Here is a 27559-nt window from a genome sequence, read left to right as displayed (position 1 = left end):
AGTATACTTCACTGTTTTACCTTCATTCCAGGATGTCAGCATGTAGCTGTAAATAGATGGTTTTAAACTGAATATAATAAGTAATCATTATCAGCTATGCTGTCACTGTACAGCATCAAAGAACAACTCTTTAGTTTATGGTTGAAGGAACTAAAAGGTTAAAGAGTGGTTACTGTGCTACACCACTCCTTTCCTGTTAGCAACAAACAAGACTCTGAAATACCAATGAAACTCTAAGGAATCTCCACTGTTTAAAGGAACCTCTGAGTTTATATCCAGGTATTATGAATTAGACAAGGTCTTAAAAAGAATAAAACCAATATAAACACAATTCAGGCATTTCCAGGTAGAATCTTCAGTAATTATACATGCTTGCCTATTACAATGTAATAAGGAGTTTTAATTCTTTATACTGCAAGATTTGTTAATCACTCAATACTGTCACTGAATTTAAAATAACAGAAGAAGACCAAAAAGGAAGGGAAAAAAAAAAAGAACGAGGCCAATCAACACTGTTTTCTATTTGTGTAATGATGGATAAAGAATTGGAAAGTAGCTGTACAGAGACGAGCAGACTTTATACACAAGCAGATAGTTCAGTTTTACTATCAATATCTCTTGAACCTTAACCTTTCCCACACACTGCAAATATGATGGTGTAGTTAGTAGTTGGGAAGGCTACACCCACAACTACCATACCTAAACACTTAATAGATTTTTCTTTTTGAGTGACTATCAACACACCTCTTGAAACACTTCCACTGATTTGCCACACATTTTCCTTAGAAAAACTCCCAACCTATCATTTCGGAAAAAATAACAAAGCTAGGAAGCAAAGGTACCTTACACACGCATACACAGAGAAAACTGCCAAACGCCTGGGGCTGCATGGCCTTCTAAACAACGCTCCTAGGTAACAAGATTATCATGTCAAAGGTAATCCAAATGTTCCAAATCCAGGCCTCCTTCCTCTAAACAATATCAAAATGTAAATATTAGCTCAAGTTATTAAACTGTTAACAGCCAAGCAATAATTACACCTGTTCCCCAAGACTGCTACTAGGGAACATGTAGAAGGGGTTTTACCATTTTACAAGTTTGATAGAGGCTCAAATTTGAAACATGATCCTTACCAACCAAGGTTTATCAAATGCCTTGATGTCCTTGGAAAAAAGGCAACATAAACCCCAAGAACGATTTCTCTCATATCCACAATCCCAAAGAATCGTCTTTAAATTACTTAAAATCACAGTAATGGAAGTGTTCGGAAGAGAGTTTAAAAAGTCGCTAACAGTCAACATAAAACACGAACACAGTGAACTTGGAGAGGAAAGGAGAAATAGGCGACTGAGTCTACGGGGGATGGCCGAGCAGGTAGGGCTTAGCTACAGTTCGCATTAGGAGACGGGGCAAGCGGCCCAAGTTCCGCCGCCCTCTAGGCACCGCTCTGGAGGCGCGGCCCTCACGGCCCCCGGCGACCCCTCGGCCGCGTCCTGTCCCGGCGCCCGGGACTGAGGGAGGGAGGCAGGGAGAGGAGGGGATTCCGAACTCCTTCCCCCAGCGCTCGCCTCGCTCCCTCGAGAAGCCAGGTAGGGAGCCGCCCCGGGACCTGCAGGACGGCGCGGAAGGTGGGCAGCCCGCCTCGCCGCCACCGCGACTCCCCGGCCCGCCCCGGGCATCCCTCAGGCACTTACCCCACTTCTTCGAGCCTTAGGCCACACCCCTAAAGAGGCCATTGGAATTCCAGCTTAGGGGCCAACTTCTCCATAACGGGGTCCAGCAGACCAGGAAGTGCGGGGGTGGGGGGGAGGGCAGCGGTGAGGAACAGGGCCGACACCACGCTACCTCCGCCGCAGCTTCCCCAAGCCGCCGCGGAGCTGACACATCAACAAAGATGGCGGCGACGCTGAAGCCGGCCCCGCTACAGCTGAGGGGGCGGGGCTCCCTGGAGGAGCCAATCAGCGCGGCGCGGGCGGCGTGACGCGACGCCCCTTGGTGCCTGGGTAACCTGTCTGCAGTGGGCGGGGCCGGCGCAGCGCTGTCTCCTACCCCTGGAGCGCCCGGCACGACAGTTAGACTTGCTGGGCACCCACTCCCCGCCCCCCCCCCCGCCATCCCCGGCCGACCCGGCGAACCGGCTCTCCCGCCTGTAGTCCCGTCCTACCTCTCACGCCCCTCCCCGGCCCAAGCAGGTTATTGCTTCCTGTAGGACGCGCTCCTTGGAGATGATCCCTCTGAACTCTTTGGCCCTTACTCATGATAGTCAGGGACATAAAGTTATAAAAATGAGAATTCAAAATTGTGACTTACAAGCTTTGATGCGTAAGTCTTGCACCTGACGTGGGCGGCGTCAGCAGGAGCAGCCTACCTGCCCGTCAGACAGTTCATCTCTGGGAGAGGTTCTGGGGGTTTCCAGAACACCGCGTTCGAGTCCACTGCGTGGCCCCTACTGCCATTGTTTAATAATAAACTGTTGGTGCGTTCGTCTCCTGTACTGCACTGTGAGCCTTGAGCGCTGGAAGTGTCCTCATTCCCAGCGCGCAGCGTGGGGGTTGACATGCTGGAGCTGCTCAATAATTAGCAAAAGACTTTAAAAAGTGTACTGGGGGCGGGGGTGGGTGGGTGGGTGGAGGATGTGTATTCAATATAGTTGCCTAATCGCGTCCTGAGAAGGTGAGCAGTTTCAGTCTGGAGGGTTTGCAAACCTACTCTGTCCAGTTAAGTGCTGTTCTTTAAGATTTCTTACGTACAACTCCTGAGTGAATATACTTGATTCTGACAAGTCAACTCAAGAGTTTATAAAGCAAAACTTTTTTTTCGGTTAAACTTCTTTGATACTAACTGCTGGCAAAAAACAAAAAACAAAAAAAAAAAACAAAAAAAACACCAAAAACAAAAAGAAAAACCCAAAAAACAAAACCAAAAACAAACCCCACTTTAAAGAATTCAACATTTTGTAACTCTGTTCCTCTTTCCTTTCAACAGGAAATGGCACCTCCCTCCTTAAATGAAGATACTGATTAAAGCACATGCTGCAGTGAAAGTGTGACAGTAAAGAAATTATTTGGCTTTTTTTGTTGTTGTTGGCTGTGTTGGGTCTTCGTTGCTGCGCTCGGGCTTTCTCTAGTTGCAGCGAGTGGGGGCTACTCTTCCTTGCCGCGCGTGGACTTCTCATTGTGGTGGCTTCTCTTGTTGTGGAGCACAGTCTCTAGGCGCACAGGCTTCAGTAGTTGTGGCACGTGGGCTCAGTAGTTGTGGCTCGCGGGCTCTAGAGCACAGGCTCAGTGGTTGCAGCACACGGGCTATGTGGGATCTTCCTGGAGCAGGGCTCGAACCCGTGTCCCCTGCATTGGCAGGGGGATTCTTAACCACTGCGCCACCAGGGAAGTCCCAAGAAATGGTTTGACTTTTAAACAATAAATTGACCAAATATTCCTACTGAGATGTTATTCCAAGGGGAAAAATAAAAAAAGAAACTTTAAGCTTTTTCAGTGTGCATATTGTCAGTAATAACATTCATACTGTTATTTCTGAAATATATTAGTATAAAGCGTATATGTAATCCTTGGGAACCAAGATTTTCAGTATTGGAGAAAGGAAATACACATATAAAAATCAAAGAAATTAAGTAAAAACACTACAACCCTAAATTTGAATTTAGAAATATCAGTATGAACTCATGGCACATTTCATTTCCATTAAAAAAAAGGCTGTCCACTGGAAAGGCCTAGAACAATGATCAACCCAATGCACACCGCTATTCTCCTATCATCTCTAAATATAATTTCCCACTAAAAGTCACCTGGGATCCTCGGAGCGCAAGGGCTAAATCTACATCTGGGGCAAGAAATGTACAAGAAAGCCTAGGACATTTTGGTTGTATCAGAAAGCAAAGAAGAAAGCAAAGATCATAGGAGTTGTGTCAAAAAGATTCAGGAGCCAATTCAAAGGTGTTCCCACTGGTCAAAGATAGGACAATTTTAGCATTCAAAAATAACAGCAATTGAGATACATCTACCAGGTTAAAAATCAATGAGCGTTGATTTTTTAAAATGTCATTGGTCACCTTTGGAGGATGCCAAGGAATCATCACATTCTGAAAACTGATAAAAGAATAAAGCATCCTACCTTTTCTGTTACAAACTGAATCTCAGTCAAGTAGTTGATGTGAGAAATTTCTTTATAGAATTTCAGGTAATAAATGCAGAGGAAAAGATAGACTATCACCATTTTGGAAACCCTAGTGAAATAATGTATCCAGGTAATGATCATCAGTGAATCCAGAATCATTAGATGAAAAGCTGACTGGAAACTTTACAGTGCATGGATAGGTCTGACAACATTAGAACCTGCTAAGTTAATTTTAATATCCCCCAAAGAGAAAGGACTAGATATTAAGTGTCTTCTGATGTGGAGCAATAGAGGAACACAACACCACCTTTGAAGTATTCTTGCTAGAGAGGATGTAATCAACAAAATTGTGAGAAAAACTGCAGTTACTACAATACATAAGCTGCAAGAAATCTCTTTTTAAAATACATCACTGCATGCAAATGTAGGATCTGATTTGACCATACCAACTGTTAAAAATCATTTGAGACTATCTGGAAATTTTCAATACTAATTTGATGACATTAGGAAATTATTTTTAAAGGTGGGATAAATTTTGGTGATGTTTTTTAACAGTCATAATCTTTTAAAAATACATCCTTAAATATATATGGATGTAAAGATACAATATCCCAGAAAGTAAGAACGTGCTCAAAAAAATAAAAACAACCCCATATTGATGGGAGTATGTCAAAGGAGAACAAAAAAGAACTGAAGGGACTTCCCTGGTGGCGCAGTGGTTAAGAATCCACCTGCCAACGCAGCGGACACAGGTTCGATCCCTGGTCCAGGAAGATCCCACATGCCACGGAGCAACTAAGCCCATGGGCCACAACTCCCGAGCCTGCTCTCTAGAGCCCACGAGCCACAACTACTGAGCCTGCGCACCACAACTACTGAAGCCCGAGCGCCTAGAGCCGGGGCTCCACAACAAGAGAAGCCACCGCAATGAGAAGCCCGCGCACCACAACAAAGACTAGCCCCCGCTCGCCGCAACTAGAGAAAGCCCGCGCACAGCAACGCAGACCCAATGCAGCCAAAAATAAATAAATTTATATAAAAAAATTCTAAATAATTTCTGTAAGTACTCTGCCCTTAAGGAAGTGAAGCATAACCCCCTTTCCTTAGGTGTAGACTGCACATAATGACTTCTTCCAAAGTGTATAGTATGTAAAGGGAGGGGAAAAAAGTAACTTTATAGTAGAGAAACCTGACAAGTACTAGCCAGGTGATCATGGAAAATATCAACTGTCATAAATCATGCTCATAGAATGTACCCTGCATATGATGCTATAGGAATGACACTTTACCTCAGTAGTCTTCCTTCTAATAACCCATAACTACTCTCTTAACATGAGACAAACATCAGACAAATTCCATCAATGGGGCATTGTACAAAAATGCCTCACCATTACTCCTGGAAGACGAGAAGGCCATCAACACACGGATAGTCTGAAAAACTGCCACAGCCAAGAGGCTAAGGAGACATGACAACTAAATAAGTGTGTTATCCTGAATGGGATCCTGGCTCAGAAGAAGGACAATAGGTAAACACTACGAAAATCTAAATAAAATATGGACTTTAGTAATAATGTATCAATATTGGTTCCTTAATTGTAACAAACATATCCTACTAATATAATGTTACTAATAAGGGAAACTGGGTGTGGCTTATGTGGGCATTCTCCATACTGTCTTCTCAATCTATTTGTATTTCTAAAACTGTTCTAAAAATAAAATCTAAAAAAAAAAAAAAAAACTATTAAAAAGAAAACAATATACAAGTCGGAATTTGCCTCAAAACAATGGATGGAGAGTATGTGAGGTACAGATGCAGACAAGATTGACCATAAATTGATAATATTGAACTGGGTGATGGTTACATAAGGGTACCCTTTTTCTCCTGAATTTTTTTAAAGGTCATAGTTCAAAAAATAGTTAAAGATTTTTTTTCTTTGAGCAACATCAACCTATAATTACGTGCTCTCAGGGCAAACAGTGTGATCACGTGTACCTAGTTTCCGCGTGCAGGCAAAAGCAGTTGACTGATTTGAGAAAACTTTTTAAGACTTTAAGTGATTAATATAACTCAAGTGACCCTTGCGGAGACAAGGTCTGTATTTTTGCCCTTGGAGTTTCCAGGGACTCCTTTCTAGAAGAAACAAGAACAACGACTATCTTAAGTTTCCGCAGTGGACCTCCCTCTGACCCTGAAGCCTTTGTATCGATGCTAGGGCACAAAGATGGCGCCCCCGGGCCCAGGGCGCAGCTCCCAACGCGCAGAGAGCGCACCTGGGCGCAGCGGCAGCACGTGGATGCAGACTGCGCAGGCGCGCGCTGCCGCGGGAGAGCGGGGTGGCCGTCCAGAGCGAGGTAAGCGCAGGGAGCGCACCTGGCTGCCGGGCTCGCGGACACGGGCAGGTGTCACCACCGCCAGGCTTCAGAGACTGGTCGGGGTCAGCGGCCCTTTTGCCCCTTTCCAGGTCAGGATTCCCAGGCGCATGGGGAAGCGAAAGGGACTGCGTGAGGGTTACGGAGCTTCAGTCGTTGAGGGCCGGACGTTGGGCTCTGGACGTTGAGGTCGAGCGTTGAGGTCGTGCGTTGAGCGGGTACCAGGGGCCTGGAAGTGGAGAGAGTACGGAAGGTTGGAGAAGCCCTGGGAGCTTTGGCTGGGAAGGCAGGTCTGGGGTGGGAGGTTTTGGTGGGGAGGATCCTGTATTGGGAGGAGGGGCGAGAGACGTGGGAGTTGAGCTTTGGGCAAATGGGGGCCTTGCAGCAGATTTGGAAAATAGTTAACACTTCCAAGCATGACTCTCCTAAGTGTGAACATCCACTTGCATCCCATTGGAGGACCTCTTTCCCCTTCACTCTAAAACAATTAGGTTTGTGGATTCAATGTCTTCATTTAACTCAAAGCTACAGTGCAAACAATACTTTTTAGACTTTTTCCTCCTACTTCTTATCTACTGTAGAAAAGAAGATACATCGCAGCATTCGCTTACATATAGGTGAGGCAGCACTGGTTCATTTAACACGTATTTATAGCATGTCTGCTATAAAAAAAAAGTCGCTTTTCTTGGCACTCAGGCCCTGCTATAAATATGCTTGCCCTGTTGGCCTCTGGTTCCCTTATTGAGCCGTCCGGGTATTGAATGCGCAATTGCACTGCCTAGGAATGTGACCTGAATTTTCATGTTAGCTGTGTAAGGGCGCTGGTCCTCGTGGGTTTGGTGAGTTACTAAACCTTCTCAGGTCTCCCTTCCTTGTCTGTAGGAATAAAGAAATAGGAATACTTTAATCCTCAAATTATTTTCGTCTTCAGTGTGCAAACTAATTCCACCTGAGTGGAGGAAATTCTTTGTGTGTGGGAGTGGTATAGAAGTAAAGTAAAAATAACGGCTGCCTTTTAAGGATTGACTAAGGACCTGCCACTGTGCTGGGTAGTTTACAGACAGTGTCACATTTAATCCTCATGATTAGGTGTTGTGAGGAAGTTACTACTGCTGGCCACACTTGAAGTGATTTGCCTGAGGCAGCATAGCTAAATGAGGAAGGTGAGACTGCTCAGACTTGGGTCTGACCGACTTTAAAGCTCATGTTCTGTGGAACCATTGAGTTTCATAGCTTTAAAACTGACTGTTTCCTTTGAATAGCCATTCTCTCTGAATGCAGGGGGTTACCAGGAGGACAAAAGCAAACAGAGAAGAAAAAGTATTAGTTAAGTATCTGCTGCATGCACTTTTGGTATTAAAGGAATTAACTCACTGTGGGTTTACTCTGGCCTCTAGGTTGTGGTCTCTTGGAAAGACAGGAGAGGCCTTATGTCACTGTTTACAGTGTATCCTGGGATGCTCCGGGCTTCATAGGGGAAGGGTAGCTGGATTCCAAGGGAGTAAAAGAAAGGTTTTGCCCCTTGGGGAGCATCAAGTCTTACTGAGATCAATTCATGAAGTACAGAACAAAAGGACAACACAAAACCAAGGTCTTATTTTTGCCTGTAGAACTGCAGAAGTTAGTTATTTTCATTCCACTGCTCTTTTATTACATCAATGATTCCTTAAAGAAATTTGGGAACCCTTCTAATTAATCTCTAGTATTGGCTAAGGAAACACGAAACTAATTACTGTAGATTTGAGGATGATCATAAATATATTTTATTCATCACTAGTAGCGTGTAAAAAATAGTGGATTGTGTATGGGGGAACTGCTTATTTTAAAACTGTGTGAGGTTAGCCTGTCCTCAAGGTATGACCCCCAAAGCAATATCTGTCACACCTCTGTACCTAGTATATTCCAGAAGTTGCAAGGTTGGGAAACACAGAACTATGGTATAAGGCCTGTCCTCTCCACATTCAAATATGCCCCAGTGATTGACACACGATGAAGCACATTCTTAGTTTTTTTTAATGTTCAAATTCAGCTTTAAAAGTGTATTTTGTATCCCAATTGTGGTGGTTACATAAATCTATATATGTGTTAAAATTCACAGAACTATAAATCAAAAGAAAAAAGACAATTGCATGGTATGATAATTACACATTTAAAAAAAATTAAATTCCAAAGGATTTTAGATGACTGCAAGTTTTATGGGTACTCACAGTAGTCCAGGCTTCCCTCCAAAAGCTAGTGCATAGGCGGAAGTAACTTTCAGAGTCAGGGATAGTGTGATTCTCCTGTTGACCCTTTGTCGGCCCACATCTAGAATCCTGTGCTGTTAGGAGAGTCCTGTCTGTATGAGGGTTTCGGATGAACTAGAGAAAGTGCTGAATTGTGAGAAGTCTAGAAGGTTAAGGACCTGGAGGAAAGTGGACATGGTGGCCATTTCAGATGTTTGAACGGTTGGGGTCACGGGGCAGCAACAGGAGTCACTTGGGAAGAGAACCATTTTATGAAGAAGCATGCAGTACAGTTGGCCGTCCAAAATGAAAGGAAGTTAGAAGCTTCTAGTTATAGGACAGGGCTAGATGTCTATTTGCCCTGGGCATTGTAATGAAAATTCCTAAATTGGGTGAGGCAAGTGAGATAACCTAAATTCTAACCTAAATATTCCACCGTAGGTGGAGCTTCTTTTAAGCTTAAATCCTTTTTGTTTGCTGCTTACACTTTACATTGGGTCTAAAACTGATTCTGTTATCCTTCCTAAAGTCAAATAACTTTATTAATTTTTGGACTTTGGAAGAGTTGAGGTAAGACATGAAGTATTGCTATTAAATTTCAGTAAACCTCATAGCATGGTGTAATTCTCCCTTTAAGATTGCTAGATGAAATTTCAGACAGTGAATTTTAACTTTCCCTGTCCAGGTTGTCAGGAAAACAGTGCAATAGTGCATTTTAGATAGTTTGATCATACGAGTATCTTTTGAATGCCGCATTGTACCAGACGCCGTGGTAGGCACTGTGGGAAATCAGAGGGTTTTTTGTTAATTGTTTTAGTAAGACATGGCTCCTGCACTCAGGCAACTTAAAATAATTGTCTATAGGTAACTCTACAGGGTAGTAAGGAGTTACGGATTGACTGTCAGCCTTACTTATTAATAAGGACAAAGTTAGGAAAGCTATTTCAGGATTTAAAGGCTGTGTATTGAGGGTCCCAATGGTGTCTTGAGACAGTGTCTGTACCCTGGTTTTTTTTTTAATGAATTGACATGTTTTATTTATTTATTTATTTATTTATTTTTGGCTGTGTTGGGTCTTCGTTTCTGTGCGAGGGCTTTCTCTAGTTGCGGTGAGCGGGGGCCACTCTTCATCGCGGTGCGCGGGCCTCTCACTGTCGCGGCCTCTCCTGTTGCGGAGCACAGGCTCCAGACGCGCAGGCTCAGTAGTTGTGGCTCACAGGCCTAGTTGCTCCGCGGCATGTGGGATCTTCGCAGACCAGGGCTCGAACCCGTGTCCCCTGCATTAGCAGGCAGATTCTCAACCACCGTGCCACCAGGGAAGCCCTGTACCCTGGTTTTGTGGTTTAAATATTACTGTGATCTTTTACTTGGTTTAAAATTAACCACAGTTTACGAAAAGAAGTTTGAACATGCAGTGATATTTTAATCTTTAACATGATTTTTTATATAAAAGTAATTCATCCTTAAATATAATTTGGAAAATGAAAAAGACATTGAAAAAGATTTCCTCAACTTACCTACCCCAGAACACTGTTATTTAAAATTTAATGTATCTCAGTCATCTTTTTTAGAGTTTTGTTCTTTTTTATTTTGCAGCTATTATACTGAATATAGTGTTTTTCTGATTTTTCATTTGCCATTCTAATAGACGTTTTACAATGTTTTTGAAAACTATGATTCTAAATGGTAGTGTAATATTCTGTGTAGTAGAAGCATCACTGTTAACTTTCTTTTTTCCTTTTTTTTTTTCTATTTTAAATGGATATTTATACATGCCATATTTTTTGATATTTAAGATTATTTCAGTGGGATGATTTCTAGAATAGACTTGGCAGGTGAGTGGCTATGGATATTTTTAAGAATATATATTATATGTTATTATATATGTATAATATGCACATATATATTATATAACTATATTATGTATAATACACATGTACATATATAAATCTCCAACTTATTTCTCAGGCAGAGCATATTAATTTATATTCCCTTCAGTAATGAGTAATTGCACCTATGCTGTATAGAAAATAATATATAGTTATTTCAATTTGAATTTTTTTGTTACAAATGAGGTTGAATGTTTTCCCCCTTATGTTTATCAATGAATCTTCATCCTCTATGTATCCTTTCATGCCTTTTGCTCATTTATTTTATTGGTATCTGTGTCCATTGGGCTGCAAATAACAGAAAACCTAAAGGTGTATTTTTCTGATGCCACAGCAAGTCTGTGCCTAGGCAGATCAGGGCTGGAGTCAGGGCTGCTGCCAGGGACACCAGACTCTGCCTTCTCCTTTCCACTGTCCTGAGGGTGTGCTGCTTTCTCATGCTTATTGCTTTCTCATTGCATTGTGGGTGATACATCTTCAGGCCTCAGGTCCGTGTTGCAGGAAGAAAGAAGTGAAAGACCCTGCTAGCCAAATCTGTCCCTGTCCATCAGGAAAGGACAGAGCTTTCTGAGAAGCTCCACTCAGAACTCTGATTATGGCCAGTATTGTCTCTAACTCAAGCTGGCAAATCAGAAGTAGAAGGTGGTGTTTGGGTCAGTTACCCACAGTGTCTGCTACAGTTTCTGGATGTTTTTACTATTTATCCCACTTTTTAAAAGGTATCAAATTTGTCATCTTTGTGTTAGTACTTATTTTCTGACCTCTTTGCTATTTTTTGTAAGTTTTTAATTGTTCATTTAATCATGTTTCCTATCATTTTGTTTATGGTATTTTACCACTTTAAAAAAGGGACTTCCCTCGTCGTCCAGTGGTTAAGGCTGGGAGATTCCAATGCAAGGGGCACGGGTTTGATCCCTGGTCGGGGAACTAAGATCCCAAAAAATAAAAAAATAAAAAAAACCCAAACTCCTCATCCTCCAGTGTGGGTGTTGCACACTGATTCTCTGGGAAGCAAAATCTGAGATGGAGGTTTGTGTAGTGTGATGAGTGAACATGGCCTGTTCGGTACTAGTTTCTTTTGGAGTTAGTTGAAGTGGACTTCGTAGTCCATTATGTCTCAGTGTTGGAAAAATGAATGTTCTTGGTTGTATTGGTTCCTATTAGATCAAGTTTATTGTGTTAGTAAAATATATATCACTGCTTGTTTTCTATCTGTTGACTAGTATGTGTCTAAAGCAGGTGTGTCCTTATTGTGACTGAATTTCTCCTCTAATCAGTTTTTACTTTATACATCTCAAGGCGATGTCATTGTGAGTCAGAGATTTCTGGCCGCTCTCTCTCCTGGGAGGGTTTCTTTTACCAATGTAAAATACCTCTCTTTATCCCAATATTTTCTACCTTGAGTTCTATTTTATCTGCTATTAATGCTATTAATATTAGCAGCCCAACTTTATTTTGGTTATCTGCATAGCACATATTTTAGTTCTTTTATTTTCAAGCTTACCATGTATTTTGTTTAATGTGTGCCTTTTGTGCACAGTACGTATCTGGATATTTTTCTCCCTGGGTCTACCTCTCTTTTTCTATTTTGAGACTGAATCATTGATATTTAGATTACTTGGGCTTGGGTCTGTCATCTTATTTGATGTTTTCTGTTTACCATACTTGAATTTTTTTTTTCCCTGTTGGATTGTGATTTTAAAGTTATGCTTTGTTTTTGTCCTTGCCGTAGTTGCCCTAATAATTTTTTTAAAATTTTATGTATGTATGTATGTATTTATTTATCACTGCGTTGGGTCCTCATTGCTGCGCGTGGCCTTTCCCTAGTTGCGATGAGCAGGGGCCACTCTTCATTGCGGTGCATGGGCCTCTCACTGCGGTGGCCTCTCTTGTTGCAGAGCACGGGCTCTAGGCGTGCGGGCTTCAGCAGTTGGGGCACGTGGGCTCTAGAGCACAGGCTCAGTAGATGTGGCACGTGGGCTTAGTTGCTCCACGGCATGTGGGATCCTCCCGGACCAGGGATCGAACCCGTGTCCCCTGCATTGGCAGGCGGATTCTCAACCACTGTACCACCAGGGAAGCCTGCCCTTATAATTTAAATGCATGTTCTTTATATTTCTTGTACAGAGTCTAGCGTTACTCAGTATTCACATCCCCACCCAGCATCCCCTGGAAGTTATTTTCCTTTTGTAATTTCACAGTATTTCTGTCTTACTGCATCCATCATAGTAGTTCTCAGTCTGATCCTTCAGTTTAGGTATACCTGAACATACCTGCTACAGGTATGCTTTCCCTGACAGCTGCAGTATCTCCCACCACAGCTGCCCATCTGCCGGCCTTCTATTAGAGATCTTCCCAGGATCTGGTCCCCTGAGAGTTCCCCACCTGTAAGTCTGCTTGTGTATTTCTTTTCTTTCTTTTTTTAAATTTCATTATCTTTTCTGTACTGTCATTGAATTAGGCTGGGCCTGATTTAGAGCAGAGATAGAAGTTTTAGGACACCACGAGGGAGGATTTTTCTGCTCTTTCTTTATCTTCTGTTTAAAATAAGGTCAAATAATATCTAGCTATTACTCATACCAGTTTCAGCTGTTGCCTTTTTTTTCCCTGAGCAGTTTTGGGAAGATAGGCAGAAGTTTTATCTTCAGGCTAAAGACAAAGCTATAGGTCACTACTTAAAAATAAGAGTTGTTTGTCCACTTATATTACTTCTCCTGCGCAAACACTTAGTATTTTCAAGGAGTAACAGGAAAACAACAAGCCCACATAATGTCTGATTAGAAGTTTCTCAGAGGCGCTTTGCAACAGTACATGTACCTTATTTTCAGTGAAGGGCACACACAGATAAGTCCTTAAAAGCAGTAGATACAAGTTACAATTTATGGAAGCCCAGCTGGAGATTATGAAACAGGACTTGGGGAAAAACAGACCAAACCGGAATCAGCTGAGGCAAATTGTGAAGGATGACTAGGAAGGAAAGGGTTGGCCAGGTGGATGAGAGAGCGAGGGCGTTCTGGGGACCGGGTTCAGCATAGTCAAAGACATAGCAGAGCAACAAGTAGGGGAGGGTAGAGGGATTCTGAGAGGCTAGACACGTAGGGGATGACCTGATCTAAACACTACCCTCTGTTGTATTTCACCATTAAGTTGTAGGCTTTAGGTCGGAAATACTTTGTTTAAAACTGGATGGTCCTTTTCTATTCATGTTGTTTCCAGAAGCTTTTTAAAGTAAGGAATGGTGTCGAATCCAGAGATAACTCTTTTGATGTCTCTTGATTTGCCTGTTGTCGAATTCTGTTAAACTTGGAGTTTGTACTTAAAGAATCGTTCTTTTCTTGTGCCTGTAGAACAGGCTTTGATATCATGGTTACAGTTACATCTGCTTTGGAATCATTGATGAGAAAGGGCTGTTACATAAAAAGAAATCACCTGGCCCTGCAGTGCTTCTACTTTTGGAATTAAAAGTTGCCTTTTAAATACATTTTTTCCCTTAGACTTCTGTGAATGTTAAATTGCCGCTTAATATGATGTCAAGAAATAATTTGGAGGCATCTAGCTGTAAAATGACAGAGCCATTTAATTTTGAGAAAAATGAAACCAAGCTTCCACCGCATGAGTCTTTAAGAAGTCCCGGAGGACATCCTAACCATCCTAATTTCAGGTTGAAAAGCCCAGAGAATGGAAATAAAAACAAAAATTTTTTGCTTTGTGAGCAAACCAAACAGTATCTGGCTAGTCAGGAAGACAATTCAGTATCTTCAAACTCAAACGGTATTAGTGGAGAAGTGGCTGGATCCAATGGAGACAGGAAGATGCTGCCAGCAGGTGAGTAAAACCTGTAAGCTTAATACTACTTGATTCTGATGGTTTCTTCGACTTATCGAAAGTATGTGTAACTATACACCAGTGCGCTATTAACAGAACAGCCAAATGGCTAACTTACAGGATTTGCATATACATATTAATTTAGAAGGAAAAACCAGATGCCAAGTAGCTACCTTTGGCTACATTAATCACAGAAGGATCCCTGAGGAGAAAGTGTCTTCAGACAAGCCTCCCTCCTCCCCACCCGCCCCAATCCAGAGATATACTGGGAATGTAGAAAGAAAACACTCTGGTTTTTTATGGATGTTCTAAAGATTGGCCATATTCTAAAAATACTGTGCAGATTTTATGCATGTAATAGCTCACAAAGATATATCTAAGACATTAACTTGTTTCATTTGATTTTTTAAAAAATCATTCCTTTAGTCTTAATTCTAAAAATCTGCTTTTTAGGGAGACTGGGGCCTGGTGGAATTTAGCCTCTGTGAATGTGTATGAGATATGATCTTTTAATATTATGGTGATGTAGTTTTCAGAGTATGGCCCTTGGGCCTCTGGAGTCACAACTATTTTTCTAATAATATTAAAACATTATTTGCTCTTTTTCACTGTGCTGACTTTATGCTGGTGGTGCAAAAGCCAAGGTGAGTAGACTCTGGCACCTTGTTAACTTGCCTTTAGCAGGGGTACCAGCCTGGGCTAGTGGTCATTGTTTTTCATTTTCGTTCCCTTGCAGTTAAGACAAAACAATCCAGAAGTGTCAGTTTTACTTAAGAATGCCCTTGATAAAGCAGTACAAATTTATTAATAAGTCTTGAGCCTTGTGTACAGGTATTTTTAGTATTTTGTTTAACAAAATGGGAATTACTCCTAACTTTTGCTGCTTACTGAAGTATGAAAAGCATGTGTGTGATTGAGTTGTGAGCTGAATGGAAACTTTTTTTCTTGGAACATTATTTTTAATTGAAAAGAATGACACACTGTGGTCATTCGGGCTTAGATATCTGGCAGTCATTTTCTCAAAAATGGACAAAGTGAGCCTGTCACTTCAAAGAAAACAGCTGACAGTATTTTGTTGCTAATGATAAAGTGCAAGCTTTCAAGCAAAAATGAGAATTTCAGGAAATGTGTACCTGCCACTCTGAGCTTGACAGCTTCCCAGTACTTAAAAGACTTTCCTGGTGAGATGCATGGTGATATTAACACATAAGGTTTTTCGGTACTGTCTTATGAAATGTGTCAACATTTGGAAGATCTGCGTAACTCAAGAGTTTCTCAGTCTTTTCCTGAAGACCAATGCATGATGCTCTGTAGTCCCGCATGGGTAAAAATCCATTTAAAGTGCAAGATAAATCAATGGATTCTAATATAACAGTATGAAAAGTTTATTGATAACGGTTTTAGATTCCACATTGCAACTAACCCTTAAACTACCACTTGAGTTTTGGTGTGAATTAAAGGAGAATATCCACAGTTACCTGAGAAGGCCATAAAATACTACTCCTATTTGCAACCACGTGTGTGTGTGAGGCCAGATATACTTCACAATTAAAGCAACATATCATTAACAAATTGGATTCAAAAGCAGATATGAGAATCCAACTATCATTGGTTAAGCCAAACATTAAAGAGATGTGCAAAAATGTAAAACAGTGCCACTCTTCACACAATTTTTTTTTTTTTTGCTTTGGAAAATAGTTTTTAAAAAACCATGTCAACACGTAATGCATTTATTATTTTTAAGTAAATATATTTAAATGTTTAGTTTTAATTTCAAATACTAATATTTGAAATTTCTAATACTTAGTTTCAATTTCTAATAATGCTAAATATTGATAGTTACAAGCCATGTAAACAAAAGCTCTTTGAGGTCCTCAGTAATTTCTAAGGGTGTAGATGAGTCTGGAGTTCAAAAAGCTTGGTAACTGTTGCCTTCGTGAATGGAGAAAAGTTCACAGTGAGGTATATAGTACTCAAGAAATTTCAGACGAATCCTTTTTTTTTCATTAGGAGAAGTAGGATGTTCCTTATTTATAGTGTAGCTTTAAGGTTATTATGGTATAGCTTTATTATCTGAATGTTACCTAATTATGTTATTGTACATTTTCGGGAATAAAGTAATATTTGACTTTTATTAGGCATTATGTTTTACATCCCAGGTAACTCTGTGTCACCATTAAATGTTGGAAATAATTCACCACCCAAAGAAGTAAATAGTGTAAGTTATTTATTTTTTTTCTATTTTATGTTTTTGGATAAAAGATTCTAAACATGTTTTTATATTGTGTTAATAAAGAATTACTCAATTTGCAGGTATTATTCAAGGTCAGACTGTCTTATCTCTAGCCTAGTATCTTTTTAAAAATAAAATTCAACTTCTTCTATTTAGGTAATTATAGATTGACATACAGTTGGAAGAAATAATAGAGATTCTTTGTAGCCTTTACCCAGTTTCCTGTGGTAACAAGCTGAAGAGCTATAGTATAATATTACAATCAGGCTGTTGACATAATACAGGCAACATACAGAACATTTCCATCACTCGAAGGATCCCTTCTGCACCTTTTTATGGTCACATCCACTTCCCTCCTGCTCCTACCCCCTTCTTAACCCCTGGCAACCATTAATCTAATCCATATTTCCAAAATGTTGTCATTTCAAGGATGTTATATAAATGAAATCATAGAGTATGTACCTTTTGGGATTGGGTTTTTTTCATTTAGCGTAATTCTCTGGAGAGTCACCTAGATTGCTGTATGTATCAGTAGTTCAATGCTTTTTATTGCTGAGTAGTATTCTGTGGCTTATTTAAACATTCTCCCATTGAAATACATCTGGATTGTTCCCAGTTTCTGGCTATTATAACTAAAACTGCTGTAAACATTCATGTGTAAGGTTTTATGTGAACATGAGTTTTTTGTTTTTGTTTTTGCTCTAGGATAAATGCCCAGGAATGCATTTTTGGGTCATATAGTAGTTGCATATTTAGTTTTTTAAGAAGCTGCCAAAGTGTTTTCCAGAGTGGCTATACCATTTTACATTCCCATCGAGAATGTATGGGTGATCCAGATTCTCTGCACCCAGCATCCTCACCAGCATTTGGTGGTGTTAGTATTTTTAGTTTCCCTGTTGTCACATTTGTGTAGTGATAGCTCATTGTGGTTTTGTTTGCCTAATGGCTAATGATAAACATCTTTTCATGTGCTTCTTTGCCATCTGTGTATCCTTTTTGGTGAAATGTTCTCCATGTCTTTGTCCATTTTCTAATTTGGATTGTTTATTTTTTTACTGCCAAGTTTTGAAAGTTCTTTATATATTACAGATTCTAGTGCTTTGTCAAATATGTGATTTACAAATATTTTCTCCCAGTTTCCAGCTTGTCTTTTTATTCTCTTAACAGGATGTTTAGCAGAGCAAAAGTTTTTAGCTAGGTCCTGGTCAATTTTTCCTTTTATGGATTATACTTTTGGTGTCAAGTCTAAGAACTTTTTGCTGCTTTAGATGCAGAAAGTTTTGGGGGTTTTTTCCCCAAAAGTTTGTAGTTTTTTATTTAAATTTGTGGTCCATTTTGAGTTAATTATAAGTTGTGAGACTTAGGTTGAGGTTAATTTTTTTTTGGCTAGGGATGTCCAATTGCTCCAGCACCATTTGTTGAAAATGTTATCTTTCCTCCACTGAATTGCTTTTGCACTTTTGTCAGAAATTAGCTGGGCTAATTTGTGTGGGTCTATTCTGGATTCTCTTTTCTTTTCCACTGATCTATGGGTCTTTCCCTCCACCAGTACCACACAGTACTGGAGCTATGATGGTCAGTCTTGAAGTTGGGTACAGTGATTCCTCCCACTTTCCGTTTCTTTTTTCAAAATCATTTAATCTAGTTTCCTTCCTTTCCAGTATACATTTTAGAACACTCTTGTTTGTATCTACAAAAAATCTTGCTGGAATTTTGATAGTAATTGTATTAAGCCTGTATATCAATTTGAAAATTGTTGACATCTTTGCTGTGGTGAATCTTCCAATTAACACAATCTGTCTCCCAATTTATTTAGATATTCTTTTATTTCTTTCACTTTGTGGTTTGCAGCTTACCAGCTGTGCACGTTTTGTTAGATTTACACCTAAGTATTGTTTTTTGAGTGATTGTAAATGCGGTTATATATTTTATTTCCATGTGTCCTCACGTTCATTGCTAATATATAAAAATATGGTTGATTTCACATGTTTATCTTGTATCCTGTGACCTTCCAGGAGTCACTTATTCTAGGAATTTTTTTGTAGACTGCTTGCAATTTTCTACATAGACAATTATATCATCTGCCAATAAAAGACAGTTTTATTTCTTCCTTTTTAAAATATATGGTTTTAATTTCCCTTTCTTGCTTTATTGCACTGACTAGAACTTCTAGCATTATGTTAAGAGTGGTGACAGTGGATATATTTGTTTCCAAACCTAGGAGGAAAGCACTGAGTCTTTTCACTGTTGAGTATAATGTTAGCTATAGAATTTTTGCAGACGATCTTTATCAAGTTGATGAAGTTTTCTCTATTCCTACTTTTCTGAGTTTATATCATGAATAGGTATTGAAATTTTTAAGATGCTTTTTCTTCATCCATTGACATTGTGATTTTTTTCCTCCTTTAGCCTGTTAGTTTGGTGGATTGCATTGATATATTTTTTTTAATTTAACCAGTCTTGCATCCCTGGAATAAACCCCACTTGGTCATGGTGTATAATTATTTTTGATATGTTGCTGAATTATATCTGGTATTGTTTCGGTGAGGATTTTTTACATCCATTTTCATGGGAGAGCTTGGTCTGTGATTTTCTCTTTTTTATTGTCTTTGTATAGTTTGGGTATCAAGGTAATATTAGTTTTCTGGAATAGAGATTGTATAGAGTAGGTATTAAATAATTCTTCTTTAAACATTTGGTAGTATTCTCCGGTAGTAAAAACCATATGGGCTTGAGGATTTATTTTCTGGGAGTTTTAAAATTATGATTCAGTTTCCTTAATATTTATGAGGCTATTCAAATTATCTATTTCATATTGTGATAATTTGTGATTTTTCAGGAATTGGTCCATTTTGCTTACATTGTGAAGTCTACATAGAGTTGTTCGAAGTATTCCATTACCATTTTTATATCTTCATGGTCTGTAGTAATATATCCCTTATTTCATTCCTGATATCGGTAATTTCTGCCTCCTCTGATTTCTTCATTGTTAGTCTTGCTAGAGATTTATCAGTTTTGTTCATCTTTTCAAAGGACCAGGTCTTGTTTCACTGATTTTTTTTCCTCCAAGTTTTTATTTTTAATTTCATTGATTTCTGCTTTTATCTTTATCGTTTCCTTCCTCTGCTTGCTTTGGGCATGTTTTGTTCTTATTGTTTAGGTTCCTGAGATGAGAACTTACATTATTAATTTGAGACTTTTCCTCTTTTCTAGTATGTGACTTTAGAGCTATAAATTTCTGTCTTGGCGATACTTTGTGTCCCACAAATTTGATATGTTGTATTTTTATTTTCTTTTAGTTCAGTGTATTTTTTAAAAATTTCCCTGAGACATCCTCTTTGACTCATGCGTTATTTAGAAGTGTATTGTCTAGTTTCCAAATGTTTGGAGATTATCTGTTCTCATTCTGTTACTGATTTCTAGTGTAAGTCCATTGTGGTTGAATAACACCGTCTGTATGATTTAAATTCTTTTAAATTGGTTGAAGTTTGTTCTATGGCCCAGGATGTTCTTGGCTGGACAAGGGTGGGAGTTCAGCTTCCCAGCATCCTTACTGCTCCCCGCCCCCCTTGCATATCCTTTCTACTTAACACGAGGTGGAGGGAGGATTGTAGGTGGTGGAAGGGTTAGGAGACACTCCACTCATTACTATTGAATGGTGGTGGAAAATCCTGACTGTCCACTAGGTTTCCTCTTAACACCACCCCAGTGGTGCTGGTAGTTGGGGGGCATGGGGGACACTCTTTACTGCCAGGCAGAAGTCCATGCTCCCCATGCAGTCTCCACAGGGAGACCCCACAAGGATGAAGTGCTGGCTCCCTACTCTGTTGGCCTTCTCTGATACCACCCAAGTAGGAGAGAGGGGCACCTCACTGTAGCCTGGTGAAGGTGGAGGTCTAGGCTCCCCAGTCTACCTTTGCTGGTGGGATGGGGCCACAGTTTTTTCTGTGGCGACTGTCTGGAGTAGAGCAGTTACTGATAAAGTTTTTCTGTCTTGCTGGGCCATCCCTTTCCTGGTCTTTTGGCTAGAGAGAGCAAGCGAGCAGGCTTTTTGTTGGGGCTTTTATTGTCTGTGCCTTTGGGTGTTTCTGACTTCTCCAGCACCGCATCTGGGATATATGAGGCAGAATAAAAACTCTGGGGACTCACTGCCATGTCCTTCTCTGGGTGCCAAGTTCCTAGCCTGTCTGCTGCCTTCCTTCAGTGTCACTGTATGTTTATTTTATATATAAGTCCAAGGTTTTTAGTTGTACTTAATGGTGGGAGTAAGGGAAAGTATATCTACCTTGTCTTCTCGGCAGAGGAAATCCCAAATCTAATATTTAACAAACAAAACATTATTACCAAGTTTTAATATTGCTATTCTCTTTTCTTAATAGAAGACTAGCAATAATGTGTCTCCTGCAAAATCAAAAAAAGTACACAAGTTGGTTGAGAGTTCCTTGTCCATAAATAATCCAGCACTCTTCAGCTCATTAGGACCGCCTCTTCGGTCGACAACTTGCCATTGCTGCGGTCTGTTTGGTAAGCATATTGCTCTCAGATGCCTGTTGGATTATTCCTTTACACATTTGAAAAATACTTTTATTATGTAAAACATTAAATATAAACAGAAGAGTATATATAAATCATATACCCATTTCCCAGCTTCAACAGCTGCCAACATCCTACCATTCTTGTTCATCCGTGCTTCTTTACTTGATTATTTTTTATACTTTTTTTGAGATAAAACATACTTGCATTGAAAGGCACAAACTCATAGCCCAATCAAGATGAAGAATACTTCCATCTTCTCAGAAAGTTCCCTCATGTCCCTTCCCAGTCACTATACCCCCCAGAGGCAACCACTGTTGTTGTTTCACCATAAATTAATTTTACCAGTTACAGAATTTCTTGTAAATGGAATCATACAATATAGACTCTGTGTGAAGCTTTTCCTGTTCAGAAAATATTTCTGAGTTTAATCCACATTTTTGCATATACATTAATTTTTTTGTTCGTTGCTGAGTAGCATTTCATTGCATGATATCACAATGTGTATATCTGTTCTGTTGAACATTTCGCTTGTGTCCAGCTTTTGGCTATTATGAATAGAGCTCTCTACACATTTTTGCATAAGTCTTTGTGTGGACATATGTTCTCGTTTCTTCTGGGTACAAACCCAGGGGTAGGATTGCTGAGTCAAAAGGTAAGTGTATGCTTAACTTTATAAGAAAAAGCCAAACCGTTTTCCAAAGTAGTTGTCCCATTTTGTATTCCCACTGGGAGTGAGTTCTGGTTGCTCCACATCTTCGTCAATATTTGGTGTTTTCAGTCCTTTTAATTTTAGCCCTTCTCATGGATGTGTAGTGGTATCTCCCTGTGGTTTTAATTTGCATGTCCCTCATGATCAATGATCTTGAACAGTTTTCCTGTGCTCACTGGCTATTTGGGTATTTCGCTTCTTTTTTCCAATTTCTTTTAGAGTGGAGGCATTCGAGGCCAGCCTGATTTCGTTGTTTCTTTATGTGTTTTTTGTTTTGTTTTTCAGATAACTTGTTTTCCTCTGCCTGGAAACTGATAGGATTTTTTTTAAACTTCATTTCAAAAACTTCCTGGGTTTTTCTAGGTGTGATTCTCCTTGTTGGTTTTTGTCTTGTTCTTTTTAAATGGCACGAGGTGAACCTCATCAGACTCTGCTTGCACACGTCTGTTTTCACCACCGCGGATTTTCTGTTCCCTTTGATTGTTCCTTTTATATCATGTGTTCTGGGTTCTGCTTTAGGAAAGTCAGTTGTGTTTCCAGTCTGTCTGATAACAACCAGGGTTCTTGGCCTTCCCCAATCAATAGAAATTGATCAGAGGCCAGACAAGAAATTCAGGCAAGGCTTTATTGGGGCCCCTGCTGCAGCAGGGGGGAGTGGGAACAAACGGCAGGTTCTCTTGCTTGCTCACTCCCTGAGTGGGGGTGAGCTTGTTGCTTATATGGGTGAGGGTAGGAGTGTGTCCAGGGGTCAGGCCGGCGGGGTGACTTTAGGCGGTTTGCCCACCTAAGATGGTATGGTGTGCAGGGGGCATGCGCAGTACCCTGCTTTTCCTCCCGACCTCCTGGTTTTGCTCCTGGCTTGTCAAAAGTGGCAGTTGGGTTTTTCTGGCCTCTTGGTATCTTTTGTCCAGAATTTGCCCCAACTGCACGTGCACGCAGTTATCTTTAGTCCCATACAGTTTCTTTGTATTTGGTGGCTCGAGGAGAGGTGTGTCCAGGTGCAAGCACCGCGGCAAAGGGGCCCAGGTCCCAGCCTGTCTCATGTCCTCCTTCTCTTTTTCATCTTGGCACTCCCCTTTCTCTGCAGTTCACGGGAGCTTTATAAATTCAGTTTTAACACCTAATCATAAACAGCATAATTCTCTTCACATATTCTCCTTGATATGATTAATAGAATGACGTCTTTGAAACGGTCGTGTTCTTGCCAACAAATATTTGCAGTAAAACACTGGTGGTGTCGTGGGCTGTGTTCTGTAGGGTCGCTGAGGTGCTCACAGTGTAAGCAGACGTACTACTGCTCTGCCGCGTGCCAGAGAAGGGACTGGGCAGCCCACAGCATGGTGTGCAGACCCGTTCAGCAGAAGTAAGTGTGATTTTTTCTTTACATTCATTAGAGAATATTTTAAAGTACGGGTTTTTTTTGTTTGTTTTGGTCGTATAAGGATCAAATCAGGTAAGCAGGCCATAACTATGTAAAAGTTGCTGCTTTTTACTTTTTTATTTAAGTATAACATAAAGTGTACAAATCTGAAGTGAACAGCTCTACAATTTTTGATCCCCAAAACTCTGTTTTAAGTAATGTAGGTATTCTCTCCATTTTGCAGATAGGGAAACTGAGGCTTGGAGATTGTGGCTATCTCCCTTTCATTAGGTGGCTTTTGGAAGAAGCACACCTGTGCACAGGGCAGACCCTTGCATAGCCAGCATGGGGTTGTTTTACTGTGTTACTACTGTGATTCTTTCTGGAAGAAGCTGTTTTGCTCTTTCTGGATTTTGTTGAGAATTTAACATTATTGTGGCCCTTACTCTTAATTGGTTCTGTGCTGTAAGTATTATAAATGGTTGCTTTATTTCAGTTTCCACAAACTTGAAGATAATAAATCACCTTTTGAAACAAAGAACATGGAAGTGAAAAAAGAGGTATGATATACTTACTTTCTCTTTGCCTTTAGAGCAAATTTTTAATGACTCCCTTTATTTTGAAATAAGAGGACTTAAGCGAAATGAAATATTTATGACTTATTTCTCTATTTCACCAGTGTTTGTTTATTCCTGTTGAATAAATCTGTACACCCTAGTGATCGATTTGGTGAGCGTTGGGGGTCTATGAGAACTGTTTATGCCCAGCTTTTTTCCAAAAAGGACTTGAGGTGGCCGTGTCTCGCTGTAGGTGGACTCCTGAGAAAGTCCTCTCTTTGTAGTCCCTGCGTGCACATGCTCTCTAGCTTTGTGTACTGGATTCTGATAGGACCCTGTTATCTAAGGAGCACTTTTTCCTGTTAGTACCTTTCTTCCATTTAGATAACTGTATGGGGTAAATCATTTGCAATCTGGAAAATATCAGTGATGTCCAACTCATATTTTATAGATAAATTTTAGCTTTCTCTAGCTGGTCCTAGCTTCTACTTTCAAAAAAAAAAAAAATCCATTCCTATAAAAATGTTAACAAGTGAAAACTTAAAACACTACCCTCCCCACCCCCTTTTTAAAAAAATAAACTCAACATTGCCATCACCATCATGGCCTGATTCTTGGGTGATCCCAGTGCTATGCACGCTGCCTGTGGACGGTACGGTTTAGTGACTCTCGAAGACGTATGTTACTTCTCTACACCCTTATTCAAACCTGGGAGTCAGGCTGTTTTGACCTCGGTTCTAGCAAATAGTGGCCATGGTATCATTTATTTTATTTTATTTTATTTTTAATTATTTATTTTTTATGTATTTATTTTTGACCACATTGGCTTTTCGTTGCTACACGTGGGCTTTCTCTAGTTGCGGCGATTGTGGGCTACTCTTGGTTGCGGTGCACGGGCTTCTCATTGCAGTGGCTTCTCTTGTTGCAGAGCATGGGCTCTAGATGCACGGGCTCAGTAGTTGTGGCTCACAGGCTCTAGAGCGCAGTCTCAGTAGTTGTGGCCCACGGGCTTAGTTGCTCTGCAGCAGGTGGGATCTTCCTGGACCAGGGATCAAGCCTGTGTCCCCTGCATTGGCAGGCGGATTCTTAACCACTGCGCCACCAGGGAAGTCCGGCCATGGTATCATTTAAACATGTGCTTGTAAGTAACTCACTTAATGTGTTTTTTCAAACCAGAGTGACTGTCCTCTTGGAGTTATTAAAGAAATAGCCATTTGTGCTGATAAAATAATGTTTTCTGATTTGAGAAACCTACAACTCAGGAACACCATGGAAATAAAGGTATTTGTTGTTTAATTTCCATAGACAGAGATCCAGAGAACTATAAATTTTTATTTCCTTGTTTCCTGTGTTTGAGTTTATAAAACAGCTCCAAAATACAACTGAAATTGATAAAGATTGCAAAAACTTGTCTACAGTACTTTTTGTATCTTGTTATAAAGCTTTACAAAATTAACATTTGCTCTGTTCTCAGTGAATTATTACACCTTTTTTGTCTTTGAAAGGGTACAGTTACTGAATTCAAACACCCAGGTGACTTTTATGTGCAGTTACATTCTTCAGAAGTTTTAGAATACGTGAACCAACTCTCTGTGAGCTTAAAGGAAACATATGCAAATAAGGCACATGAAGAAGATTATATTCCTGTAAAGGGGGAAGTTTGTGTTGCCAAGTACACTGTCGATCAGGTAACCCCTAATGAAATATTTAACAAGACATTTTAATTTACTTTGGTCCTATCGGCTTGACACCAGAGCTTTTAATGATGCTTTAGATGGCTTGAGGTGAGACTCTGGTCACACTGCTGTTTCTCTTCCTCAGTCAGGAGTCCACGTGTGTTTGCTTACTTCCTCCCTGCCTGAGACCTGTCCAGCTCTGCATGTAGGCTCCTCACTTGCTGGGTACAGAGTGATTGCTAGTCCTAGAGCTTGTGTTTATTTGTGTAGCTGAGGCATTAGTGTGTCACAGAGTCCGCTGGGCTAGAATAGCCTGGGAATTGTTGTGTATATTAAAGCATCTAAAATGGACAAATTTGGGAATTTCTGAGCCAGATTCTTAGGAAATTAAGGTAACTTGTTAATAGAGTATCTCAGAACAGAACAGTAACTTTTCCTTTGCATGTTCTGTAGATTGAGAGTTTTTAAACCTAAGATTGTGAAATGCTGTTTTGAAGCAGAATACTGTTATATTTCACTTTCAGACCTGGAACAGAGTAATAATACAAGACGTTGATGTGCTGCAGAAGAAGGCACAAGTCTTATATATTGATTATGGAAATGAAGAAATTATTCCAGTAAACAGAATTCACCAACTAAACAGAAAAATTGACTTGTTTCCTCCTTGTGTAAGTCTCTTTTACTTTCTGAATTCCTAATAGCGTCCCAAAGGAGCTGTTTTTAATGTTTTGATGGACACAGTATTTGCGTGTTTGTTGCCATGGTTATTATGAGAAAGGACCTATTGGTGTATCTTTTACTGTGTAGAGAAACAATCATGGACTTTCTTGGCTCCATTTTATTAGGCATTACTTAGTTAAGTACTGCCTCAGGTAAGAAACTTAGCATTTTTAGGGACATCTTATCAATCTGCTCTTTAAAAACAATCATTTCTATATTTATTACATTATTTGGAAGCGACTTGAATTTATGTGTAATTGAGGGATAATAACCATCCTTTGATGAATTTCTCAAGTTTCAAGTCCCAAAAGGAAAAGCATTGTGGATAGGATATCAAGAGAGACAAATAATTATTCATAAAATTGTTGATCGGATTAGTACTTGAAGATTTTTGATGAATATTCAGCATGAAATACATTGTCTTTAAAAAAAAATCTTTGCATAATTAATTAGAAAAAAGTCACTTTCAAATACTAATTTTTAGTAACTTGTGTAAAATCTTTCAGGCCATAAAATGCTTTGTGGCCAATGTTATCCCAGCTGAGGGGAATTGGAGCGATGATTGTATCAAAACTATTAAATCACTGTTAATGGAGCAGTACTGCTCTGTAAAGATTGTGGACATCTTAAAAGAGGAAGTGGTTTCCTTTGCTGTGGATGTTATGCTGACAAGTTCAGGTAAGATCTGAATCTTTCTTTTTAAATGGAGCACTTAATATGTTATTTAGTGCCCACCTGTTACTCAGAGAAGAAATAGAAACATGAAGTGAGACCAAGTATGCCCCACTCTGCAGTCATTCAGATTGTGACGGGAAATATGGCCTTGGCTCTGCTCTTGCAGTTGGCAGTTTATCAAAGACAAGGCACAAGTTTATAGAATTGGGTACATTAAAAGGCTAGATCTAGACTTAGTATGGGAAAACTCTATTATCTTTTTAATACAGCCATTATAATATCCCTGATTTCTACTCATTTACTGGGAAAATTCAGGAATTTTTCTGTGAATTTGTCCATCCTCACCGTCAGTGCTTTTTCTTTGAACAACCTTCACAGAACTGCATTTGGTTAGCATTAAGCCCATAAGCACATAGTATTTAAGTTGTGGAAATGGAAGCAGTTTGGAATCCTGTTCTTCCTTTATGGCTTTGTACATATTTAAAAAGTGACTTCTGACAGTGTGCTTATAATTGCCTCTTGGTTTCCAAGGTATTATTACTCTTCTACTGCTTGAGACCCATCATTGGTTGGTTACTTGGTAGAAAATTCAGTTAATCCTGTTGTGAAATTAAGTATAAAATCTCTGTATTTTGTTTCTTTGCTATGTATGT

At 39.9% G+C, this 27559-nt stretch overlaps 2 protein-coding genes across 2 annotated transcripts in view; one reads left to right on the top strand and one right to left on the bottom strand.

The window, feature by feature from the left end:
• CCDC186 (coiled-coil domain containing 186) overlaps positions 1 to 1800 on the bottom strand; it is a 41783-nt gene extending 39983 nt beyond the window's left edge. Inside the window, exon 1 of the mRNA XM_061193099.1 lies at positions 1695 to 1800. The gene's annotated coding sequence lies outside the window, so the exon portion shown is untranslated. The remainder of the gene's footprint in view (positions 1 to 1694) is intronic.
• Positions 1801 to 14121: 12321 nt separating this feature from the next.
• Positions 14122 to 27559, top strand: part of TDRD1 (tudor domain containing 1) — a 37039-nt gene continuing 23601 nt past the window's right edge. The window contains exons 1-9 of the mRNA XM_061193084.1: positions 14122 to 14440; positions 16600 to 16658; positions 21053 to 21197; positions 23176 to 23281; positions 23775 to 23838; positions 25012 to 25116; positions 25341 to 25523; positions 26036 to 26179; positions 26738 to 26909. Of these exons, the coding sequence (XP_061049067.1) occupies positions 14140 to 14440; positions 16600 to 16658; positions 21053 to 21197; positions 23176 to 23281; positions 23775 to 23838; positions 25012 to 25116; positions 25341 to 25523; positions 26036 to 26179; positions 26738 to 26909 (1279 nt within the window). The 5' untranslated portion in view covers positions 14122 to 14139. The remainder of the gene's footprint in view (positions 14441 to 16599; positions 16659 to 21052; positions 21198 to 23175; positions 23282 to 23774; positions 23839 to 25011; positions 25117 to 25340; positions 25524 to 26035; positions 26180 to 26737; positions 26910 to 27559) is intronic.

Source organism: Eubalaena glacialis, chromosome 1 (assembly GCF_028564815.1).
Source record: "Eubalaena glacialis isolate mEubGla1 chromosome 1, mEubGla1.1.hap2.+ XY, whole genome shotgun sequence".
Taxonomy (NCBI): Eukaryota; Metazoa; Chordata; class Mammalia; order Artiodactyla; family Balaenidae; genus Eubalaena; species Eubalaena glacialis.
This window is presented reverse-complemented; position numbering and strand designations above follow the sequence as displayed.